This window comes from Pteropus alecto, unplaced genomic scaffold, assembly GCF_000325575.1.
Source record: "Pteropus alecto unplaced genomic scaffold, ASM32557v1 scaffold74, whole genome shotgun sequence".
Classification (NCBI taxonomy): Eukaryota; Metazoa; Chordata; class Mammalia; order Chiroptera; family Pteropodidae; genus Pteropus; species Pteropus alecto.
Window position 1 is genome coordinate 5,787,599 of NW_006436291.1, and position 26,073 is coordinate 5,813,671.

General features: G+C 51.7%; 1 protein-coding gene across 3 annotated transcripts in view; it reads left to right on the forward strand.

Moving 5' to 3' along the window:
- CHST15 (carbohydrate sulfotransferase 15) overlaps window positions 1–26,073 on the forward strand; it is a 72,073-nt gene that overhangs the window by 31,034 nt on the left and 14,966 nt on the right. For 2 of the 3 annotated variants that reach the window (XM_006912873.3, XM_025047558.1), the window contains exons 2-5: window positions 8,647–9,701; window positions 10,408–10,747; window positions 12,271–12,417; window positions 15,396–15,552. In XM_006912873.3, coding sequence (XP_006912935.1) covers window positions 9,156–9,701; window positions 10,408–10,747; window positions 12,271–12,417; window positions 15,396–15,552 — 1,190 coding nt within the window. In that variant the 5' untranslated portion in view covers window positions 8,647–9,155. Of the gene's footprint in view, window positions 1–582; window positions 657–8,646; window positions 9,702–10,407; window positions 10,748–12,270; window positions 12,418–15,395; window positions 15,553–26,073 lie in introns of those variants that run through there. The other variant, XM_025047559.1, reaches the window with a different exon arrangement.

The following is a 26,073-nucleotide window of genomic DNA, read 5'->3' on the forward strand; positions in this document are numbered from 1 at the left end:
GGTCATTTGTGCATTTCAGGGAGATGTGGCATCGGGCCGTGCTTCGACCACACGCCGGGCGGTAGTGCAGGGTGGCTGGAGCGGATCAACCTGTTGGAAAGTGACCTGTCACAGGGACTATTACAAAGATCCCTCACCTGCCTCTGCCCCTCAGGTGCTGGAGGTCCTGCATGCGGTTAGTGGGTGCTGCTGTTATGACGATGAGTCTTCAGCTCCGGGAACCTGGCTCTCCTGGGGTCTGCCGATTCTCAGGGGCTGGTGGGCCTTGGGGCTGTCCTGGAAATAGGATGTAGAATCCTGAGTGTGGGCTTTTTTCTGGAGCCTCTGGAGACCTTGTTCTGGAGCTCGATGGTGTGTTCCAGAAGGCCTGAAGTGCGTTTTTCATATTTGTAGCTTCAGCAAGCACAGTGTCCTGCACACAGTGGGTGCTTGAAAACCTTTAGGATGTGGGCTTCTAGAAAGGAGAAAACACTGTGTGTTTTTTGGCTTAATCATCTAGCTTTTTTTTTTTTGCCCAGCATAAAGCAAGTACCGCACAAGCTTTTCAACGCTCGTGGAAAAACCTGGCTTCTGAGCAGCTCTGGGTGACATAACGGATGACGGCGACGGGTTTTTATGAGGGAGACGTTATGCCGTGAGCGTCAGGGCTGAGAGAGGTAGTCCCAGCTCGTGTTTTACATACAAAGACACGGTCTCGGAGACAGCGTGACTTGCCCGGTGTTCCCGGCGGGTTTGTGGCGGGGTTGGGATCTCGGCGCTGGGGCCACACACGGTGGCTTGCTGCCTTGCTGGGGAGGCGCCACCTTTGTGGCTCTGAAGGGTCAAAGTGCAGATGGTTGCAATGGCAGCCACCACCTCTGTCCTCCAGAGCCAGGCTTGTTCCTCTGCTCCGTAAGAGCAAGAGAGGGTTGAGGCTGCGCCGGCCCCTGCGTCCTGCGTGTCGGGCCCAGCCCATTCCCCGTGCCGGCTCAGCTTCAGCGTTTTGTTAGCTGACGCGTGGAGCAGCCCCACTTCTGTCCGTGCCCCCTGCCTCTCCACCCCTCCGTTGCCTTCTTCCTGTCCCACACTGGGCACCAGGCGAGCCTCTGCAGACCCTGTCCCTGTCCCTGTCCTGGTGCTGTCCCTGTCACCCATCATACTTTGCAGCTGGAGGAGACACTCCCAAGTGATACCGAGGGTCTGAACTGAGACGGTTTAAGACTCAGTGCGCCAGTCCGACTAGGCAAAAAATCGGAAGAGGTGCCTGAGACCTCTTGCCTTGTCCGCCTCCCGCGCACTTCCTGGGACTCCCTGCCCTGATTCTCTGGGAGAGACTGCAGACCGTTCTTAAGCGGGGATTTCTGCAGGGATGGGAAGGGGCCGGGATGAATGGCCAGACTGTCTGGGGCCAGGCCGCGGTGGTGGGGTAGCGGTTAGGATGGGCTCCCCCATTGAAGAGGTGTGGGAGGACACCGGGGTTAGGACGTGGGTATTTATAATGAGCGGCGTGTCTTTGGGGAGCCCAGGACAGCACTGGGCCTCACTTTCCTTGTCTGTAAAATGCAGGGCTGGATGAGCAAGTTCCTGCCAGTTTGATTCACTGGGGCCTGCCCAGGTGTCCACCTGGGCCCTGTCTGCCCACCATCACTTTGGAGGTGTTCCAGATATTTCACAGTGTGAAGGACTCTGCAGTAGAAGCCTCCATGAGCTTTTTTTCTGCTGTCTCTCACCTCCCATTGTAAAGAAGTGGCTCAGCCCTGATTGTTAGGCCTTGGGGGACAGACACTGACCCCGGAAAACTGACCCTCCCTGGTAAGCTGAAACACATTCTGGATGGATGATCATTGTGAAGTGGCGAAGCTTTTCCCGAGTCGCACCCACAGCTGTCCCAGGCTCTTCAGGGCTCCCCACCCTGGTTACCGAGGCTCCCAAATGATCCCAGTCGACTTTGCTTTTCACACTCTTGTTTCTACTATAAAACTTGACTCTTACTACTTGCGCCTGTGAACCTGCCCTTAGCTGCCACCTGCCTCTTCTCGTTCATTACTTCAGATTAGTTGCAGACAGGAAAATTGGACACCTGTCTCTAGAATTATACACACACTGAAGCAAGTAGGCCAGGAGTGAGGGCCCGAGGGCCTCTCCTATAATAATGCAAAGAATGCCTGTCATTTGCTGCGGCTCGCTCTATGCGGATGCCGCGTTCAGCATTTTGTATATGTTATCTCATTTTCTCTTCGCGTCCATGCTGGCCGACAAAGATAGTTTTATTTCCATTTACAGATGAGGAAATAAAGTCACAGAATGGTTATGTTGGCTACCTGAGACCATAAAGCTGGTTCCCTAGGCCAGATGCAAAGGAAGCTGTATATCGTGGACGTTTGATCTCAGTGAAAAATGCCTAATTTTTTATGGAATAAGATAAGAGTTCAGGATATATTTTCCATGTTTCTAATATACTTTTATGAGACAAAGCTTGAGTGAGGCATCTTGGTCATCGGAAACTGTGGAATCTGTCAGGGATGCCATATGGGGCAGGCTGCAGGAAGGGCTTGCTCAAGGAGAAGGAGTAAAGAGGACATTCTAAGGAGTCTAAACAGAGGCAGGGAGGGAGCCTGGCCTTTTCATCCGGAAGTGCGGCGAATGGGGTCCTTTGTCCGAATAACGAACACGTAGCAGCTGTGGTTGTCACAGACACACGTTTTGCCAGCAAATAACCCGATGTGTGACATTTGGGCAGTTCCGTCTTGATTTGGGAAGAGCTGTCATCTGTGTTCAGGCCTTATTTTGGCATGTCTGCTTCTGGTGTTAGCCGAGGGCTTCTTTAGGGCCAGAGCACTGATTCTGTTGATCTTCCGGGTCTTTTGGTGAATCGCTTTGGCCTGAATTGCTCATGATTCACTTTGCTCATATAAATATGTTTTTGGAACTCTTAAATAGACAATTATACTGGTTTAACTTAGTAACATCTATTGTTTGTAACTTGTAGAGAGAATGTATCCATTAGCTTTCATCACATAACAAAACACTTGGAAACCCGGTGACTTAAAACAACAACCATTGTTATTTCTCATGTGTCTGTAGGGATCATATAACAAAACACTCTGAAACCCGGTGACTTGACTTAAAACAGCAACCATTGTTATTTCTCATGTGTCTGTAGGGATCACCTGGTTCAGGCCGGGCCGGGCCGGGTGGCTCGGCTCCACGGGCCTGTCAGCCGCCTGTTCTTCCCAAGGCGATGGCAGAGGTACGGACGGCAAGCAGTGCACACGACATGTCGTAAGGCCTGGGCCAAGGACTGGCGTGTTGTCACTTCCGCCCCATCCTATTGGTCAAAGAAAGTCTCCAAACTCAAAGGGAGGCGTGGAGAGATGGGTTTCACTCCGTTAACTGAATGAACTGCAAAGCCATTCACGCGGCTAAGGGTGTGAGTACAGGGAGGGATCATAAATTGAAACCAATAATATAACCTACTGTAAATGCTAATAAACTGCTACTTATCAAATACTTGTCGTGGGCCAGTACTGTCCGTATGTAACAATAGCGAGCATCTTTTTAGCACCTGCTATGGGTGCTTCTAAGCACTTTACACAGATTGGTTCACGTAGTGCTCACTGCAGTGCTATGACATAGGTCCTATGATTATTTCCCATTTATATCCAAGGAAACGGGAGGAGAGAGGGTTAGCAACTTGCTCAAGGTCAAGTTGGGCTCCAGCACCCAAGCTCCAGTGCTAAATGTGATCTGTCACCATCAGGGACTTCTTTTGAGAACAGAGGCCCAGGTCACTTGACTGAGGTCATTAAGTGGACATGACTTTAGCGTCCTGGCCTACGTAACTGCTAACTATTCTTTCCACTATGCCGTAGGCCCGTGAGTGTTTATTCTGTTTATCGACTGAGTTGTGATCAAGAGCATAAAACTCCAAGGTATAAGACCGAATCCGATAATCTATTGTTTGTACAGAACTCTCCAGTCTTGTTCGCTTTCTGAGTCTGAGCAACAATCTTATGATATCTTTGAGCTAAATGTGAAAAATGTTCCTTCCTCCGCTTGTTGATTAATATTTCTTGAAAAAATGGATTTCCATATACATAGCCTAAAGAGAACTGTGGGCAGTTAGACATACTAATCAGAAGAGGGCTTTGTGTTTTAGAAAAGGTTAATTAAAATCCATCGAAATTTTTTCTTTAAAACATTAAAGTAAAATAATGTTATTAGCTCTATTTTCCTCTCTCTTCCCAGAGGGCAGATGTAAATGTTCTACCTAAATGAAGCCGTTTATTTAAATCTATCCAGATTTCTTTTGAAATTTCATACATCTTTCTTCTGCTGTATCAGCTTATAGCTACAATAATTTAATAAGTTTTTCCTAGGGTGAAATTGGATGCCCTTTATCGATCTTACACTGAGGGGGCATTCAATTACTTAATTTAAAATGCTATTTCTGGGTCTCTCAATTACGATTTTGTTATAAATGGCTTGCTAATGATGCTTGGGGTGCATAGGTTAATAGGGGGCATCCTAGCCAGGGCCGGGTAATTGAACGTTTTCTATTTTGGGACCAGTTATCTGATTTCTCACGGTGCTACTGGTTCCCACAGCTGCAGGCTGCATTCACAGGGCACAGCGCTGAGCCCAGGCTGAGAAGTGATCTCACTGAAATGCATACCTGGGACTTAGGTCTGATACCTGAGTGGGAGGCCAAGGGTCCTGTCTAACCGAGTCCACTGGCACCGAGGTGTGGGCGTTCCAGACAGGTGAAGTGTAAGGGGCATGCGTTGCTCATTTTTTAAGGGAGAACAACCTTAGTGTTAGGTTTTTCGGGGAAATTTGCGGCGTGTGGAAAAGGCCAGTTCGGGCGGTCTGTTTTCTTTTCAAAACAGTCATGTCGATTTGATTTTTCTTCACTGAGTTATGCTGGCTAATAGTTATACGCATTGTAAAGATCCTTTTTGCACTTGGGCACATCCTAGCGCTGACTCTGGCCTTCCAGGCTCTGCGGAGTCTGGTCCCCGCCTCCTCCCTCGTCTGGTCCCCAGCCGCCGCCCGTCCTGCAAAGCCTTTATTTAATCTCCAGGTTCTCTTTTTTGCTGGGTCGTTACTTCTCCGGATCCCCACACGGCTGGCTTCCTTGCTGTCATTCAGGTGTCCCTCCCAAAGCTAGGTCTTCCCTGGCCTTTCCGTCTGCTGTACCTCCTGTTCCTCTCAGGCGGCTGTTCTTCCTGCGGGGCGAAGGTCGGGGGGTGCTGCTCAGCACCCCATAGTGCACAGAACAACCCTGACAGCAAAGAGTTATCCAGCTCTCGCGCCATGTGGAGAACCTCCGTTCTAATGGTTTTCTTATATTCTTTTTTGTTTTCTTCATTGCCTTTATTGACATTCGAGATAATGATCTTATTCATGTGTGACTTTTTTTATTGTCTGTTGCCCCGGAACCCCAACGTCCCGGTGGAACCCGAGCTCCAGGTGGGAACAGGCCCGTCGTGGTCTCCCCGCGCCACCCCTGTCCAGTTGGACGAGAGCTGGTCTGGAAGCCTTGGTGCTCCCAGCTCTGCACTTACCAGGGTGGGTGCCCAGTCACGTGTTCGCTTGGTCACACGACTGTTACTCTTCATCAACGTTATTGAGGTGTATTTTACTAGACACTGGCCATATGTTTCGGTAAAATTTGTCAACGTTAGTTTTGTATTTTTTTTCAAAGAGAGTCCCCCCCCGCCCCCGGCGTGTTTTCCCACACCAACACATTCTCCACCTCTCCAGACACCAGCTGGGTGTCGTATAACTCAATTCAGTTCTGACACTAACTACTCAGAGTCAGCACAGACCCGCGGATTTAGGGGCTCAGTCCCTGAAGACGGCTCCACTTCAGATGTGCAAGTATTGGGTCCCCAGGCTGCCCACTTCTGTCTGACTTGACTACAAATGTCAAGGTTCCCACTACACCCTTCTCAAGTTCAATAACTTGCTATAAAGACATGCAGGACTCGGGAAAGTGCCTTAGTTACTGTTACCAGTTCGTTCTAAAGAACATGGCTCAGGAACGGCCTGATGAAGAGATGCATGGAGCCAGGTGTGCACGGAGGGGCCCAGAGCTTCCATGCCGTCTCTGGGGATCCACCCCCCCACCAGCACCTCCATGTTCACCCACTAGCAAGCTCTCCGGATCCTGTCAGCTGGAGATCTCTGTGGAGGTTCCGTTACATAGGCACGACTGATGAAATCATTGGTGATTAACTCAATCTGCGGCCTCTCTTCTCTCCTTGGAGGTTGAAAGTTCCAAGCTTCTCATCAAGGCTCGATCTTCTGGTGACCAGCTGCATCCTGAAGCTATCTGGGGGCCCGCCAAGAGTCACCTCATTAGTTTAAACTAAAGTGTGGTTGAAAGGGGCTTCTTATGAATAACAATCTATCACTCAGGAAAATCCCAAGGCTTCTAGAAGCTATGTGCCAGGAACCAGGGACAAAGACCAAATATTAATTTTTTGTTACGTTCCCCCCCCCCCAACATCTTGTTCTGGCTCCAGGCCCCATATCTGGACTTGTGTCTTCAGCAGGCACCTGGTGAATGACAGGACGAATGAATGAATGAATTATAAGAGACGATATGACACTGTCTGAGTGTTTTTTAAGGCTCCTAAGGCATGTGGAATTGTCTCCCCAGTCCTCTGCTCCCCGTTTTATGTTTGAGCGGTGGGCCATGGAGTGGGTGGGCACAGTCTGCCATGGGGACAGACACTCTGGCTGACCAGTCCCAGAGCTTTGTCGTGGACACTGTCAGCTTCTCCGTCAACCCAGGGCTATTTATTTACTTTACTTGAAATGAGAAACCTTTGTTCTTGATTAAGAATGTTTTGTCCATTCTGTTGGGTCCAGATTTTGTACATTCTTGTCTTGGAGCATCAAAGACCTTTTTCAAAAAAAAAAAAAAATCTAATTAGGGCTTTTGCAGCCAGAGAAACGGAGGGCGGGAACTGGCCCCCCACCAGGATCCTGGTTGGAGCCTTGTCGTTCAAGTGTAAAAAGATGTTTCCTTGGCTTAGTAATGGGGTTGCCAACTCCAGGAGCTCGTCTGTTGTTTCTTTGGTTTGGAAGAATGATTTGTACCAAGAGATGGGTCAGGGGTGGTGACAAGTTCAAAACATCGGTTTGAGCCTTGAGGTTCTGACGTGTCTGTCCAACTGCTCTCACGGACAGCAGGGCCTGAGACGTCGCCTGGTGCCAGAGCAGTTTGCTCCCCCAGCCCCCACTTCTCCGTTCTTCTCAGAACTGCCCTGGCCCACGCCTCAGCCTTCACCGATAAGTTAAGCAGGGGACGCTTATCGACAATATACAGGACATTGTGTAGAAGACATTTAAGGAAACACTGCTTAGCTATTTCTTGGTCAATGAATTTTGATAAAACATGAGCCTTTTGGTCCAAGGGAAGGGAATGTTTCTGTTAGTGGGTTTTGATTGTTCAACTCTTCAGTCAATACAAGAAGGCTTTTAATGCAAGGTTAGTTAATACCACCTTCTCTGGGGCAGTAAAGATTGTTTTCCTTAGCACCCTTGGGTAAGGGTGCTAAGGAAAAACCATGTGATGAGATCTCCCATCTTTTATTCCATTTCAGATGTTCTTGGCATTCACTGATGATTAAAAATCATGGTAGTCATAATAGTCGTTGATAATGCTAATATTGTTGTTATCCACCTTTTAGGGGATGCTAAATATGTGTAGACATCATGCAAACTCTTTACATGCAGTATTTAGTACTTTTATAAACTTATACGGGAGGGTCTCTTCTACTAATTTTACTGATGAGGAAACCGGAACTTAGAGGGTTTATTTCTATGGTTTGCTCAAGGTCATGTAGCTAGTTAGCAGTGGTCTGTCACTGCAATTCTTACAACTCCAAAGACATGTCATCCAGGTTATATGTTTTATAACCACAGGACTTTATTACTGGATTTTTAAGAATCTTGTTTTCCCCAAGATGATGAAAGTGAAAAATGACTTCAGGTCTAAAGTGTTATGTTACTCGGGGGAATATTGCATATTGGATTTAATTGCTTAATAACTGAGACTCAGATGATGTTTTACATGATATGCTCTGCTAAAAAAGAGAATCGTTTCAGTGTTTCTAAGTTTTCATTAACTTTTGCTTCCTAAACTGATAATAAAGGTTAGCTCTAGGTAAGAGACTGTTGGTGTTATTGAGAGAGAAAACAACATTACTTCCTCTGTCTGTTTCCAACCTAACTATCCTCCTTCTTGAATTTTTCATTGACTTAAAAGCGCTGATTTCAAATCATCCCTGAAGTTCATAGTCAGCGGCCACACATGAATCCGAGAATGATTGCAATGTCCCGAGAGTGCGGGATCCAGTAATTTCGCTCTGTCAGGTAGAGGCATTAGAGGACAGGTGAGTTGTGCAAAATATGAGGTGTTTGATGTGGTACCAGTGCTGCCGGGGTTGGGGCCACATTTGGTGGCAGAGTTCGAACCCCAAAGCCAAGCACTAAGGCTCTGAAACCTCTCCCTTAATTCTATACGGTTTTCTACGACTTGCTTACTACCAAGCAGGCTTGGCTGAAACTTCAAAATCCTCTCTTTGGAAGATGGCCCTTGGGTTATAGCTATTATTACATAATGTAATAAAACCTCTTTTCTTTGTCGTTTAGGTAATCTGACATTTGAAAGATTCTGCTCCCCCCTGAAGAGGAAACATTTCAAAGGAACACGGGATGTAGAAGAAGCAATTTCCATGGGCATCTCCATGGACGGTGTGCCAGTCCATCCCTCACTGAGACCATGATATCTGCCAGTGTCTTGGGTGCTTCCACGTTCTCCGGCGAGAATTCTTCCACTTCATTTTGTGCCATGGGGAAAACCTGAAGGACCGGCGGGATTGCTCCTGAACTTGTGGCTTTTCCAGCGGTTGCAGTGGCGCGGGCAGAACATGACGATCGGCCATCACGTCCTTGAGTTTTCTCTCGGAGTCGAACCAAAGAACGCCCTTCCTCGTTCTTGCGTGCTTTGGCACTTGCTCATTTTTATATTTGTTGCTGCTGCTTGTGCCTTCCGACCATCTCATGTAATCACAAGACGTCATTAGAGTTCCGCAGCACGACCTGCACGTACCCGACTCCTTGCCCATGGCTCGGTGGGCCGGCCGCCCACGGGTGTTACCATGAGGCACTGCGTTAACTGCTGCATACAGTTGTCACCCGACGACACACACAAACAGCGGATCGGCTGCCAGGGAGGCCCCCAGCACTGCTGCCAGGAGTGCCCCACGTGCAAGGGAGAGAACAAAATAGTGTTCCGTGTGGACGGTAAACAGATGAACTTGCTTGCTGTTCTCGAAGTGAGGGCTGAGGGGAGCGAGAGCTGGGGCGGGTTGTTGCGTTTCAAGAAGGGAAAGCGATGCAGCCTTGTTTTTGGGTTGATAATAATGACCCTGGTGATGGCCTCCTACATCCTTTCTGGGGCCCACCAAGAGCTTCTCATCTCATCGCCTTTCCATTACGGAGCCTTCCCCAGCAATCCCAGCTTGACGGACGGTGAAAACCCAAGTGACATGAAAGAGCATCATCACCAGCCCTCTGTAAATAATATTTCATTCATCAAGGACTACCCGAGCATTAAATTAATTATCAACAGCATCACAGCCAGGATTGAGTTCACGACCAGACAGCTCCCAGACATAGAAGATCTCAAGAAGCAGGAATTGCACGTGAGTAGTCTTGTGCGAATCTCTACTGATTGACAGATTTTAAAAAATGGATGCTTCCTTTCCCCCCACCATCTTTAGGGACACAAGAAGAAAACGACCCCCGAATTTCTCAAGTATAACAAGGATAATTGGACAGCCTTGTGGATGGATCACAGTGCCCTGGGAGGGTGCTGTCTGTTTACAATGTTTGTGCCAAGAAGGAAATTCACAGTACTGATCGGGACAGCTAGAAACGGTGGAGGATGACCCCTTCTCATAATTCCGTTCTGGGACTTCTTGCTTGAAACGCGGTCACGGCAATTAAAGTTGCTTCTGTAGATCGCCGTCATCCTGTTTCTATTCTGTCCTAATTAGTATTTTTGTCTCTGATGGCCATTTAAATATACAACTAGTAAAAATATTCCATCTGTTTCATTCAGACCGTCGTGTGTGTACGAGAGACGGGGAGAAAGAGAGGAAAATCATGGTAGAATGGATTTTGGTTCAGCTTTCATCTTCCTTCTCTCCAAAATTTATTTTTCATTCTGGGCTAAGGAAAAACAGGGTCATTCGCTCTTTGCCAGGTTTCGCTTGACTCCAGCATTTAGTCATTGTAAATACGACTTCAGGTTTGGACGCTGGAGTGAGTATCGGAGCCGGGAGCGCGTGTTTGGGCTAACGTTCTTCCTCCCGGGGGGCCTCTCCCTTTTCCCCTTTCTCGTTGCAGATGTTTTCGGTCATCCCCAACAAATTTCTTCCAAATAGCAAGAGCCCGTGCTGGTACGAGGAGTTCCCGGGGCGGAACAGCACCGACCCCTACGTGAGCAACTCGTACGCGCTCTACTCGCGGCGCTTCCGCTCCACCTTCGACGCCCTGCGCAAGGCCTTCTGGGGCCACCTGTCCCACGCCGCCGGCAGGCACTTCCGCCTGCGCTGCCTGCCGCACTTCTACATCATCGGGCAGCCCAAGTGCGGCACCACCGACCTGTACGACCGCCTGCGGCTGCACCCCGAGGTCAAGTTCTCCGCCATCAAGGAGCCGCACTGGTGGACGCGGAAGCGCTTTGGTGAGCGCGCGCGCGTGCGCCGTGGCTGCCCGGGGAGGGGGCCCGGCGTGTCCCAGTCTCCACCTGTTGCACACGTCGGGGTCATCAGGGTCGGTGGGAGCCGAGAGAGCCTAACTGTGGGCCTGTCCCCGTGCTGGGCTCTGTGTGGCACGGGCGGGGGAGATGAGAAAACCCGCTGAGACGCAGGGATCAGATCACTTATATGTCTAAGGTCCCGGCGAGCAACCCAAAGGGCTGGAACCCAGCTCCCGGCCACCCAGGGCGCATTGAGTGCGAGCTGTGTGTAGGCCAAGGGGAAGGGTGCAGAATCCGCAGCTCATCTCGTCCGGAAGAGCCTTGGCGCCTGTGCCAGTGGTCAGTGCCAGGTGCAAGGTGGACATTTGCCTGGGCCTGTCCACACCCAGCTCTGCGCCTGTCCTGCCAGAACCCCCTCACTGGGAGGGGTCGGTAGAAAGAAAGGCTGCCGCATGGACCGCGGTTTCAGCTTCCTGCTGGCTCAGCCGATGGGCTGTGAGCGTGTTATTGAGGTGTTTGTGCCTTGTTTTCTCCCACTTGCCCCATCTGCCACACAAGGATAATTCCTGGCAACCTTGCTCACAGCACCCCCTTCCCGTGGGGTTGGCTGTGGACATGGCCCAGCCCTTCTGCAGGATGGTTTCTGCTCCGCCCAGCTGAGCCACGGCCCTCAGGTCACTCACTGTTTCCGCTCCTTAACCTTTTTCCTCTGCCAGGAGACGTTTGGTCACTGGAGCTAAGGGATGACAAATGCCAAAGTCCGGGTGGGCCAGAGGGCGTTTTCCATGTAAAGGACCCAGGTTGCTTAGAAGGGATTCTTAAGTTTTTCTTAGTGGAACCCAAGTTTACACCAACGCTTAATGTGTTTCATGACAAACGTTTGACGTGATCCTTTTGATGTCCTCCAGGAGTGGACAAGAGTATGAATCTGTCTCCTGGGGTTTGGCAGTGGCAGCCGTGGGGACCAGGTTTCACGTTTGTACTTGTGCGCGGGGCACTCTCCCTACACATTGCCATTCCACTAATGAAAACCAGGTCCCCCCCACCCCCACCCTGGCGGGGAAGACGGCTGCTCGACTGGGTAGGCCAGGAGACAGAGCCTCAGATAAAAAACCTCCCTTCCCTTTTTGATGCAGTGTATGTATCCTGGATGCAGCTGCCACGTGGCCATTTTAGGGTCTCACTTGGTGCTCAAGTTAACCAGCTTGGAACTCTCTGGCTCTCCAAATAGATACATTTATAGTTCTCAAACAGCTGTGCCATCCTTTAGGCTGCCACTTTGTGCCTTGATGGTGGTGTGTCCTACTCCTTGAAGTGTGTGTGGATTAAACTAAGGCGGCCAGTTCGCAGATGCCTGCCTACCTGCTGCCCGCTCCTGCAGCTTACCAGGCTGAGCCTTGGCTGCCGCAGCTGGCCTTGGGCCTTCCCATCCTTCTCTGTCACTCCCTACAAGGCCATCAGCCTGGCAGTGGCAGCTTTGTCCTCAGTAACTCCTGCTTCTTGTGTAGGAATTGTCCGCCTGAGAGATGGGCTGCGAGATCGCTACCCCGTGGAAGATTACCTGGACCTCTTTGACCTGGCCGCACACCAGATCCATCAAGGACTGCAGGCCAACTCTGCGAAGGAGCACAGCAAGATGAATAGAATCATTATCGGTATGGCTTCGTGGAGCTCCTGTGGGCCCCGCTCCTGCCCTGGGCCTGGCCCAGCTTTGCGGAACGTTTCCATGACACCTGCCCACATCTGTCGAGCATGCATTCCCCACCTGTCTGTCACTCTTACCCCTATGTGAAATGTTCACGTCACTTGCACAGTTTCTGTAAAGCAGAAATGTAGACTTTCTAGTTCGAGGAGACTCAAGGGCATCTGAAATGGCTTTTTAAAATGGTTGCCATTTCTTTGTCTTTATTTTAATTAAGCACACACACTTGGCTTCTTTACATGATAAACCGATCTAAGTGCGGATGGGAGATCATACATGCATTAACCTGGTAGTGTGGCTCTGGCAATCCCTGGGTGCTGGAACCCCACGAAGACGGAGGCAGACTTTCCTGAGACAGACACAGTTCCAGCGCATCCTCGGTGCCTTACTGCTGTTGAAAAGCCCAGCCTTTGTCACCCGAATGCTTTTAGACTTTCAAAATGAGGTGGTTTGATTAATAACCATTTTTTAATTCATAAGAATGTTTTATTAAAAGCATGTGTTTGTTGACTTATGTCTTCTGAAAGAGAAAAATCTAGTTGCATATTTTGCTTAAATTAGTTACCTGAGGCAGGTAACCATATGTATTTTTTGTTTTCCTAAATCTATTTTATTTTGATTCTCCAAATTCGGTGAATCTCTTAGCAACCAGGAGGAATTGTAATCAACCGTTTGAAAGGTACTCTCATGTCCAAGGTGACAGGCTTATGTGCCTAAGCCCTGATTGATGATTGATTGATTTAGCTCAAAACCAAGTCCTGGGAGCCAGATGAGATCACACCCCTTCCCTCCCCTGTGTGAACTGGCTAATAGCTATTTTCTTACGGCCTTGGAGTCCAAACACCATAAACCACAAGTCTAATTACTATTTGACTATGATTCCCACCCCGTGTGCCTCTGGGAAAATTTCATGTTCTTTGGAAAGAGCTGAAAATATGCATCCCAGGGCCAGGAAGTAGAGACCAAGATAATAAATGATAAAGGAAAGCCTTAGTTGGGTTTCCTAATTTTATTTACTTCTAGATTTAAAAAGGAAGAGTAAAGAATAAATGTGTTGCTCTGATGTTTACTCGAAGCAGACTTTGTTGAGTTTTCTGTTAGCAGAGAGGCAGATGGAAAGCTGGCATGGAGCCCTGCCTGTGCCACCATCCAGCTCTGTGCTGCATGACAAGCCAGTCTTCATGGCCCTGAACTCAGTCTGCACATCTGTAAAATGTGTCGTTGGACCAGATGGGTTCTGGGCCCCTCCTACCCGGAAATGTAATTCGGACTGCTTCAGCTCCCTCCGGTTGGGTCCTGGGTAGAAGTATAAGCGTCTTCCTTCATCTCAGCCCACAAGTTGGACAGAGGGCCTTTCCTCTGGGCTGATGGTCCAGGCTGATGGCTGGAGTCATGAGGGACTCGAGTGGCTGAGTCCTCTGGGGCTGGAGCTCTGGGTATACTGAAAAGCCCCTGATGTCGGGGCCGCCGCGCTGCCCCGTCAGCGTGCTCCCAGGAGGGCTCTGCTGGTTTGTCGCATTGTTAGTTTTCTAGATCGTACGGTCCGAGAGGGAAGGGGATTGTCCGTGTTTTCCCCTGATTATCCCCAGGGCCGAGCCGGTGCTGGGCGCATGTTAGTCATCAAACTAATGCTTCCCGGAGGCCTGGATGAAGGATGAGAGGAGGATGGATGGATGGATGGACGGATGGATGGACAGGGGGATAGACTGATGCTTCTGTGGTTGTAGAACCAGTTCGTTTATGAAGTTTGACAGAATCTGTGCCAATGTCGTTTTAGAGACTTCCCTCGTCCTAATATTCTCCTATTCATTGTGAGTAGAATTTTCAAAGGACTCCTGATTGACTTGTCTTTTTTTGTATTCTATGGTATTCTCTTAAATAAAAAAGAAAGACCAGAACAGAGATGCTCACCTGGACGTGATTGCATGTCCACAGAACCAATGGGGTCCCGCCCGCCCCCTGCACTGTGGTGACACTCTTATCACTGATCGAAGAGACTTAGTTTTTGGCTCAGACATTCCCTGAGTAAGTGACTTTGAGATATATCACAGAGTCTCCTGCAAAATATCAGGAAATTGAGTATGTAATTGATTGATTTGCCTTTCTTTCAAAACTCTGAAGACTGTCCTAAAAAAAAAAAAGTTAGAGAATCGATTCAGTTTTCTGAGAAATGTGGAAATATCTGTGTCTTGGCCTCACCTCTGTCCTAGAATGTATGTTTTAATAGTTTGTCCTGCATTTGTGCAGACCACGATGGAACGGGAGCAAGCACCAACTTCCTGTTTTCTCAGGCAGGACTGAGTGAATGCAGCTGTGTGCAGGGCAGTGCGGCAGGCAGGCCTGGAGGACTCAGAGCTTGAGACTGAGGTCCTGGGAGCCTCCCGCAAAGCCTTCCTCTCATTTATGCCCTGGGACTCACCAGTGTGTGATTTCAAAGAAGGACTGATGCAGAATGCATCCGGTTTCCTAATGAGGATCAGCTTCCCCAAGCCCCTGCTTCATCCCTGATGCTTTCAGAAGGGAGTCATCTCATGCACCCTCAGTGAGCCTTTAAAATGCCACAGAACTGTGCGCTGTGAGCCGAGTTAGAGATCGTGAAATGGGGAGGCCCGATGCTAGTAGAGGTGTTTTTGTGCATCCTGGGGAGAGGAGCTGGGAGGAAGAGGGAGGCTCGGTGTTGCATGGATCACCTTGATTTCCAGATGATTGAGGTCTTTGTGCGTGTGTGTGTGGGGGCGGGGAGGGTGTCATGAGGCAGAGGGTGGACCTCAGCTTCCCCTTCCCGGAGGCCTGTCTGCCCGTGTGGTGAACCAGCTCGCACGCTCACGGCTGTTTACGAAAGAGGCATCGGAGCCAGGTTTGGCCCCAGCGCAGGCTGCTCTGCGGAGGCCCATCACCGCCCTGCTCATGCGCATTGTCTTCCGTTTCCAGGGGAGGCCAGCGCCTCCACCATGTGGGACAACAACGCCTGGACCTTCTTCTACGACAACAGCACGGATGGCGAGCCGCCTTTTCTGACCCAGGACTTCATCCACGCCTTTCAGCCAGACGCAAAACTGATCGTCATGCTCAGGGACCCCGTGGAGAGGTGAGCAGTTTAGATTTTTTTGAGGGGTGAAAAGAAAAGGCAGTTGTGAAGAACAGACTCTTCCTCCTCATCACAAACAAGGTCGTGCCTCTCTTATTATTTATTTTTATTCTTATTTTTTAGATAAACACGTTTAACTTGCCATGTCACTGCTATTTCTTATGTAAATGTTATTCTTGGGGCAATCTTCACTGTGTCTAAACAGATCGTGGGTTGTTTAACTAGCCATTGTGACCCTGGTCTGTGGGTCTTCAGCCCCTGGCCGCTTTGACCTGGCGACTTGGGCTGCTCCTCGGGCCTCGTCAGGAAATGAGAAGCACTCTTGGAATCCTCCAGAATTCCTTGCCTCCTGACTGATTGATGCCTTTATCTCGTGGGCTCTGAGCGTGCAGGCTTTCCTTGAGAGGCCAGAAGGAAGGAAAACGGTGGACAGCCGCTTCGTTGTAAAGAGCGGGGGTTGCCCAGTGTGGATGAGGCAAAGCTAGGACGATATGGAACAGCCAGTGTGGGGAGGCCGGGCCAGCGCTGGGTGATGCCCACGTGGGTGGCAGAATCTCGAGGCTGCCAGCACCTTGCAGTTATCGAGTCTAACGTTGCCCCAACCGATTCCACATCAGAGGTAAGCGGGTTCCCGTCTGGTCGAGGACCCTTGGGTGGGAGTTCCCCACCCAGTATGGCCAATCCAGCTCTGCGAGGGCATTCTTCCTGTTTTGAGACCGAGTCTGTCTTCGGGTGGGTCCACACTTGGGACCCATTTCTTCCCCATAGAGCGAGCGCCAGAGATCACATCTGATCCTTCTGAAATGGGTGAGCCTGCCAGATGCTGCAGACGGCAGTCATGGCTCTGTGTCTTCCTTTCCTTTAGGCTAATCACCCTTCGTTACGGGTTGATTTATGCCCCACCCCCAGATGCGTGGATGCCCCCTTGTTTGGAAATGGGGTCTGTGCAGATGGACTCAAGTTAAGATGAGGTCATATTGGATTAACGTGAGCCCTTATCCAGTGGCTGGTGTCTTTATGAGAAGAGGAAATTTCGATGCAGAGACCCAGACACAGGAGAATACCATGTGGTAATGGGGGCAGAGGTTGGGGTGAGGCTGCCAGATGCGAAGGAATGCCTGAGATTGCTGGCCATGGCTGGCAGCCGGGATAGAGGTGTGGAACAGCTTCTCCCTCAGAGTCCCCACAGGGAAAGTCCCCAGAGGGGACCAACACCTGGATACCAGACTTCTAGCTTTCAGGACTGTGAGAGGATAAATTGCTCATGTTATAAGCCGCCAGTTTGGTAATTCGTCACAGCAGGCCTGGGACACTGATAACTGCCCTAGTTCCTTCCTGGCCCGGCACACAGTCCCGGCCCTGTGTGCTCACCAGTGATAGCAGTGAGACGTGTTCCTTGTGGAAATTTTAGAAAAGACATTGTTGGACTGTCTTTAAAAACGCCCGCGATCTCCCACCCAGATAACCGTTATTCGTATGTTGGTCTCTCTTCTTCCAGACTGCTCGTCTAGGCAGATGAGTGTGGTACGTGTGTGAACACAGCCTTACACCTTGCTTCTTCCCCTTCGCATTGCTGCCTCCAGAAGAACATGCCTAAAGGCCCTGCCCCGGCCACTCCACCCTGAACTTGACCCTCTCGTGGAGTTCTCAGAGTGGCCCCCGCTGCTCTCAGTGTGTTCTGGTCAGAGGAGAGCTGGCCGGTCCCCTCAGTCTCCGCCCTGCGGCCCTCCCGGTGCCGTGCGGGACACGTCTGTGACCACGGGCAGCTTCCTTCTGCCTCTGTGACTCTCCAGCCTCAGGAATCCATTTCTCTGGCTCCGAGGCGGCCTTGACCTCACAGCAGCTCCCATATCCCACCTGCCAGTTCCCACACAGTGGAGGTGGGAGTTCGGCCCTTCTGCCTGTGAAGCGGGCCGGTCCCCCTCGGTTGAGAACGGTTGACATGACCCATCGGGGCTCTCGAGGCATCATGATTACATAACTGTCAGCCTTGAAAGGAGAGGCCCGGTGACTAATGACCCCTTAAGGCCCACTGAGGTGTTTTTGCAGCTGTTCTGACGTCCGCCCCCACCCTGCCCCCAGCTGCAGTTCATGAGGTCGAAACATTCTCTAAGATTTGTGTTTCCTGCTCACCAAACGTCTTCCTGTCACATCTCCCTAGTTCCTCATTCCGAGGAAAGTCACACTGCGGGGGTCAGGGGTGAAGACCGTGGCCCTTTGTGGCTCCCTGGGCACAGAGAGGTGGGAACTGGTCCATGCTGGGACTTGGTTCGGTGTGTGCCTGCCCTGTCCTAGGCCTTGGGGAAGCGTGAGCTCACGGCTGGTCGGGGAGACAGGCATGGCCGTGGTTATTACGGTCTGCGGGTTATTACGGTCTGCGGATCCAGCAAGAGCAGAGGGAGGATGAGGTGGCTCAGGAGGGGGAAGCAGCTGCTGGGGAGGACGCCCTGGGACGAATAGTCTGGAGAAAAAACTGAGGCCAAGCTGGGCTTTGAAGGATGAATAAGAGTTTGCCAGGTGAACGAGGGAAGGTGGCCGGGGAAGAAGCGTCTTGAGCAGCAAGACGGAGCGTGTGGAGGTGACGACCACGTGAGCTTCCCCGAGCGTGTCCCTCTCTTCCCATCGTTCCGATCGTGCCCCCGAGGCCATGCGGGCCGTAAAGGTGCGCCTTCGAGCAGGGAGGGGAGTCAGCAGCGGGATCTGCCCCGCTCGCCTCTCGGACCCCAGCCAGAAGTCTGCCTTCCTTACCACGGCTCACGGGCCGCGAGCCGGCCATCCCGAGTAGTCACCCCCGTTTCCTTTCTTTGTAAGAATGAATACTCTGCTTACACTTTAGTTTATGATCACAAGCGCAGGCTTTTTGCCTTCCTGGCCCTTGACTCGACAGAAATCGTTTGTCCGTTGAAGTGTTTACTGCCCCTGGCCACGTGCCGGCCTTGTGCTTGCTGCTGAGCGCACGCACACCTGTGAGCGAGGGAGGCGTCACGTGCCCGCCGTCCAGGAGCCGGCGCGTGTTCACAGAAGCTGGGCGTTGACCCTCTCGCGATGGAGGGCAAGGGCAGGCTGCACGGTGGTGGCCTGCCTCCGGGAGCCAGCCCAGCGTGGGTGCGCCTGCTGGGTCCACCTTCTGCAGCCGTGGGACAAGTCCCCCGAAGCGCAGCAGCTTCAGACAGCACACTCACTGCCGGACGCGTTCCGAGCGGCAGAACCCGGCCCCGCTTCACTGCACTGCGGCGTGTCTCCCTGCCTGTCACCAGGGTGGGTCTCATCTGAAGGCTTGACCGGGGAAGGGTCCGCTCCATGTGGTTGTTGGCAGAGTTCAGTTCCTCAGGGGCTGTTGGAAGCAGGGCCTTCATCCTCAGTCGGCGCTGGCTGGAGGCCGCTGTCATGCCTTGCCACTGGCTTGCCACTTGCCAGCATGGCTGCGTGCTTCATCCGAGCCAGCAAAGGAAGGAGTCTGCTGCCAAGGCGGAAGTCTCTGTCTTTGGAAATCTGATCGCAAGAGTGACAGGTCTCACCTTTGCCATGCCCTATGGGTGAGCAGCAAGTCAGGGGTCCAGGCCACACTTAAGAGGAGGACATTACTGGGTGTGGCTACCAAGAAGCGGGGGTCCTGGGACCACCGTAGACGTCACCCACCAAACCCGCTCTCCGTTCCACTTTCTGGCCCCCCAGGCACTGGGGCGCGGCAGCCAGGAGAGGACTAATGGCCACCGTGGCGTCGTGCGTCATGGCAGGGCCTCCCGTGTGCGGCGGAACGCATGTCACGTGCACGGTCTCTGCGGGCGTGTGCGGTGGAGCACGTGTCACGTGCACGGTCTCTGTGGGCGTGTGCAGTGGAGCACGTGTCACGTGCTCGGTCTCTGCGGGCGTGTGCGGTGGAGCGCGTGTCACGTGCTCGGTCTCTGCGTGGGCGTGTGCGGCGAGTGCGTGTCACGTGCACAGTCTCTGCGGGCGTGTGCGGTGGAGCGTGTGTCACGTGCTCGGTCTCTGCGGGCGTGTGCGGCGAGCGCGTGTCACATGCACGGTCTCTGCGGGCGTGTGTGGCGAGCGCGTGTCACGTGCTCCGTCTCCGCGGGCATGTGCGGCGGAGCGCGTGTCACATGCGTGGTCCCCGTGTGGGTTGCTGATCGCAGCAGCTGTCCCATCGCTTTTTAAACATTTATAAAAATATGTGACAATAGGAATTTCCTCCTTTTAGAACCCGTGACTCATGGCCTCTCTGAAGTGGCTGGCTCGTTTCCCACCCCAGCCTGAAAGGAGGATAGATATCGGGGTGGTTAGGTCACTCTTGAAGAAACAAACACTCAGACCCCAAGTTTCCATAGTCTAATTGGGTCCCGGGCCGTTAGCTGCGCCCGTCATTCTGTGACCTTGCCCGTTAGCTGCGCCCGTCATTCTGTGACCTTGCCCGTTAGCTGCGCCCGTCATTCTGTGACCTTGCCCGTTAGCTGCGCCCGTCATTCTGTGACCTTGCACTCTGCAAGTGGGAGGTTCTCTGGGTTGCCAGCTGCCCGTGGGATTGGGCCAAATTATTCATTTCCTTCTACAAATTGGCTTGGAGATAAGGGGGGAACTTTTATTTTTAGTTTTAGATTTACATTTAGCTTTTATTCTATAATTGATCAAAGGTAGGGGTTTTGAAAATGTTGGAATTATAAGCAAAATCAAATCAGTCACTTTTACGTTTGCAGAGAAGGACGTAGATGGTAAGTGCATGTAGTTTTTGGAGGTGAAGAAAGGATTCGTGGCAAGTGGATGGATGGTTCTCGTGGCCTGGGCCGTTCAAGAATTCTTGTTGCAAGTTTCTCTGTGTAAGGAATAACAGTAATTTAAAACTCAATTGAAGCATTCATTGGCTACATTGTCCCAGTTAATTAAAAAGAAGCCACCAATACAAGCAGATTTTTTCATTTGATTCAGTTCTCAAGTGGAAAAGATTGTTCTTTTCAGTGCACCTCACGTGAGCCTGCTGCCTCTTCATTTGTGAGATGGTTGATAGAGGAGTTTGCCTCTTAATTCAGAGGCAGTTACAGCCTTTTTGAAATGGGAAAGATGGCTGGAAGGTGCTGACCCCTCTGGCGTAGTTCATTTAAGGGACATCTAGAGAGTTGTCAGGCTCCATCTGTTAAGGATTTTACCGTCTCTGTATTTTGGGTTAAATTCTGCGTGTAGTCTTAATGCAATGCCCAGAAACGGCCACCATGGGAACTTTGCTTTTCACATTTTAGGATGATAGGTCAAAAGGTAAGGACAGCTCAGCTCAGTTAAGAGTATGAACTTGATTTCGGCCCAAGCTCCTGGGAACCTGGGGCGTTGTTTCCTTCATCTGCTTATATAAACTGATACTTAACAACCACTGGACTGGTTATATAATTAATCAATTTATGAAGATAAACTAGGGACGGAAGGAAGGAGGGAGGCCCTTAGTGAAAGACGTTCGTTCACACGCTGTCAGTCGTTTGGGGGGAGGGTGGCCGCAGCGCTGAACCTTGGTGCAGGAATCCTGGGTTCATGGCTTCCACTGCATCTGCAGAGGGGGTGGCGGGGTGGTGAGCAGCCAGCGAACCAAGATCATGGCACAGCCCCATGGGAGCTGATGGTCTGGAACCTGCCACTCCCTGGCTGTGTGACCTCGGACAAGTTATGTAACCTCTCTGTGCCTCATTTCCTCATCGGTGAAATGGGGAGAAATGGTTCCTACCTCTCAGGTTGTGAGAATTAAATGACTTAATATAGGTAACATATTTCAATGGTGCAGGAAAAGTGGAAAGAATGATTAGCTATTACTATTCGGTCCTTGTCGTCGCAAATAATAATAAGTAAATCGAGCACGTACCAGCTCTCTCAGGAGACACTGGTTGAGCACCTGCGATGTGCCAGATGCAGTGCCTGCGTCGGAGAGAAGAATCCTTTCTGTCTGCCCTGCAGCCTGTCGGGTCAAGGAGGTGGGGATGGCCCTCAGCGATGCGACCTAGCATGAACCTGGCTCTGTGCCAGGCCCTCGCCAGGAATTGCCTCTTTTAAGGTTTGCGAGCAGGCGAGAGCGCTGTAGTGATGTGCTCACAGGTGAGGTGTGTGGGCTCAGTGGGGGTAAAGGCGCCTATGCACAGTCGCATGGTAGGTAAGCGGCCAGGCTGGGGTTTGATCCCATGTCAGTCTGACTGAGGAGCCATGCTTTTCGCCTCTGTCGTAGGCTGGGTCCCAGGAGGCGGACTCTGAGACACTGATTTCTGTGCAGAAGGATGATAAAAACTGCATGTGAAACAACTCTTTGAAACGTGGTGGTGCGTGATGGGGCAGGACAGGCAGAGGGAGGGGTGGGGCCGCATCTGACCCCACCGGGGGCTCTGGGGCTGGGATGGCCCTTCAAAGTTGTCCCCAGCGAGACATCTTCCACCCACCAGCCATCAGCTGAGTTCTGCCCTGGGGAGGCTGAACTTTGGTGTGTGGCTGGCCTTTTCAGGGAAGCAGTTTCCGAGAGGGATTGGACTGTGAGCCATCAATGGGATGACTCTCCACTCTTGCAAAGCTCTGTAAGTAGTAAGGCCCCCAGTCTTTGTGGGTTCTTAAGCCCGGACTCAGCTTATTCACTTATCTCCCCATCAGAGAGAGCAAGATGCCCGCCCCAGGGGAATAACCGGCATGCTTTGCAGGGAGCCGAGCTGGACTGATGCTTTTGAATCACTGTGGACCTCCGACTTCAGCATCTCTCTTGCTACTCAGCCAGCACTAAAGCCCTCCAAACACCCCAACTTCTCCAGGTCTCCGGAAGCACCGATTTGGTGCCGTAGACGGGTTCTCAGGCAGAAGAGGAGAGCTGGCATTCCCTGCAACAGATGCGCAAGCATTAAAAAGCGTGGATGGATTAATTATTAACATCATCCATCTCAAAGGGAAATTAGGAGAGCTCCCAGGTGGGCAGGAGGCGGAGTGGGGAGAGCGGGTCAGAGTCGTGACAGACAACAGCCACAGATCATTTCGCACCCCCCCTCCAGCTCTCACCTTTTCCCTTCAGCACTTTGGAGGATTAAGAATTATAAGCAGTCTTCTCGAAGAAGACTGTAGCTGAGTGTCTCTAAGCTGCCTATTAGTTTTCTGGTGAATTCAGGCATTTTGCTTCTCAGAAGCTGCTTGTCTGGGCGTTACTGACTCACCTTTATGTGGGTCCTGTGAGTGGGGCGAGGTCACTTTTATGGGGCTGAACTGTGAGCCACCCAAAGGCCAGGGGTTTGGCCTCAGTCCTTGTCGCGGGGGGAGAGCCGGCTGTGGCCAGGCCTGACAGCTCGGCCCGCGAGGCGTTCTCTGAAGGCCGGTCAGCGTGACGGCTGGCGAGGGCCCGCGTCTCATTGGTGGGGGCGCGGCCATCATGCTGAAAATTCCTGTGTTTAACACCGTTTGTTTTTTTGGGAAGTGTTTACAAAGTCCTTGGCAGTCCCGAGTATTCCCACAGGACCGTTTGCAAAGGGCGGCTCTGTGCGGCGGGGACGCGGGGAGAAGGGCCCGTTATTTCTCCGTTGGCGGACATTCAGAGGTGACGTGTGAGAGGCCGGGGTCGGGAAGGCCCTTGGTGTTGATTCTGGGCCACCAGGTGGAGTTCAAGGATCTCTCCAACCAAGAGTTCTGGGGAGCGGGTGGCAGCACATATCCCGTGTGGGCCAGCCCTGGGGTGCAGTGGCCTATGCTCTGCAGTGCGGTTCCACACGCTGAGACCTCGGCCTGGCTATGCCGCGGCCTCAGCCGAGGGTAGCGTCCGATCCTCTGTGCACCTGCCCTTTCTCACCGGTGGACACCTGATGCCCAGATCGCTGGATCCTGTGAAAGTACTTTGTCGGCCACACCGGGCGCCTAGACAAAAGGGGCATTTGGTATCGCCCCTGAGAGGTCCGACCTTCCATTCCACGAACATTTGCCAAAGACTGGGGATTGGATGCTCAGGAAGAAGCCAAGGTGGACCCAGAACCCCACTCGAAGTCAGGGGAAAAAAGACCACCCAAATGGCCCCAGTGAACCAGGAGCTTTGCATCCATGTGTCTATTTTTAAGCCCAAACCTGGGTGTACTTATCCGTCAGAAAATGAACTTCATCAGTGTCACCCACATATACAGCCGAAGGTGACTCTAAACATCCCCTCCAAGTGAGCTTGCTCGGTCAGTTTTGCTTCATTGTCCCTTGTGATGAGATATTCACGGTTTGTGAATCGGTGGGACAAAAAGGCCTCCTTCCCAGCATCATTAAATAGACTTTTTTCCTTGTAGGAAATATATATATAATCATTATTGATGGGATTTTATCAGAGCTTGGGAAGTTATTGATCAGTGATTTGAATCTGGATGCCTGCAAATGGAGAATGATGAGGGGCTGCTCTGGCTTTCATTTTGGTAACCTCCGTGTCTTTGGGGAGCGGGGGCGTGAGGTGGAAGACGTGAGTGTGCCCTCCTCTTGGGGGCTTCTGGTTGAGGAGCTGGCACTGTTCACACGTGTGTCCTTGAGGAGCTGGCCGGCGGTGCTGGAGGAACGCAGGGAGGTCGGGGCCAGCGTGGCCCAGGGTGAGCCAGCCCAGGAGTCAACATCCACCGGGCCTTTCCCCAGAGCATGGTGCTGAGACGTGCACTGTGGGGACCAGCGACTGGACGAGTGGGTGCAGCTCAAGGCCGCCGAGAGCCTGCGCTTGTCTGACTTGAACTTGCCACTGCAGCTTGAACTTCCTGTGCCTTTTCACTTTGCGATCCGAGTGACTTCCGATACGAGCCCCTCTGGGAACTGCCACTTTTGGGGGCTGCAGAAATGCTCTTGGACTGGAGGGCGGTGGTAGTGGCACAATTCGGTGCATGTACGTACTAAACGCTACTGAATTGTTCACGTTGAAAGGGGCAAATTTTATGGTATGCAGATTATATCTTAATTTAAAAATAGCACGAACAAAAATATTATAAAAGGAGGAGAAACCAGCCCAGGGAGAGGACTCACCAAACTAGCGATGTTTGAGCTCGAACTTGCAGGGTCTCCACGGGGAGCGAAGGCCAGTTAATAAGCATATCATCATTTAAGAACAAAAACTGTTGAAATCAAGTGAGTGATTGCGATTGCCAGTGAATATTAATTAGCTTATCCAAGTGATAAAGGGCCATGTGGTGAGTCCTGAAATTACGATGGAGACCTGAACACCTACTTCCTGTTGCTCTAATTGTCTAGATGCCCGATGGGATGTTCCATACGATATCTGCTTTACCCGCCGGTGGCACTGAAGTCCCTCGGGTCCATGCTGAATATTTGTTTGCTGTTCTATCACACGTTGTAATGGCTTTTCAGTCTCCTGTACCTTACTAAGTAGTCCTGTAACAGAATTGACTTTTCCAGATCACTCTGCACCTAAAAGAAAAAAAAACATCGAAACAAACGAAAACCATAAACCACTGGCTCAGACGGCCAGCGCCTCACTCTAGCCAGCTGTCGATTTGGCTCTGTCCGTAAACTATGAGGCCATGGGCCACGTCCCGTTGGGTCAGGTGGTTTGGGGTCAGGCGGACCTGGGTGTGTTTGGGGCACAGCCCCCAAACCTGGGCCACGTGACCTCAGAATTTTCTTAATCCCTCTAAGTGTCAGATTTCTTGTCACAAGCGATCGATGGCCGTCGGAGTATCGCATGGGCTGGTGGTGAATGTGGGGGGAACACACTTGGCAGTACCTAGCACATGGCCCGGGAAGGGACAGCCCTCAGTAACCTGAGGCGGCTGTGTCAGCGGTGGACGCCGAGAGGATTCTGGGAGCCGAGCGCAGACGTCACTCGCGCGAGCCGGGCCTGGAGGAGGCCCCCGGCGCCGCGCTGCCCGTTTTCAAGGTGATCTGTACGCCCGCCTCTGTTCCAGTGCCACTGAACAAATTCAGCAGTGGCCTCGGGGTAACTGTCAGGGTTTTACGTCAAGCTCGCAGCCACTCCTTTGTCTCTGTGGAGAGAGACGTGGTTCCTTCCAGAGGCACCAATTTAAGGAGCCCCTGCGCCCCAACACACACATCCAACCCCACTGTCCCTCCAGCAAGGCCGGGAGCCTGGGGCCCTGCAGCGCACGGGAAAGGACCTGAGGGGCACCCTGTGGGCATGGGCCTGCCGCATGGGGCCGGCCCCGGCAACTTCTAAAATAACCGGGCACAGACGGCCCCGGCGCATTTGGGCTTATATTTGGAATTGCTGTTGGAAACGGTCCTGGCCAAATGTAACACCCATCTGGGATGGTTTAAGAGTAAGAAAATGAGGTGGTTCTGCAGGAAGGGGCTTGGCAGCCCCCAAACTTGAGGCCAGTCAGCTGGCCTTCACTCTGCCTGGGGCCCCTCCCCCTTTCCAGCCTCGGTGGCTCCTGCCGCTGGGGCCACTCACTTCTGGCCAGCTGGAGGCATGTTTCCTTGACTCAAACCGGTTTTCTTCCCGAACCTTCTATTCTCTGGTCAGCCCTTCAGGAGTATGGGACAGATCTCCTCCCAGCTCCGGACAGCCTTTTAGCCTTTGAAACTGGCATCCTTCCT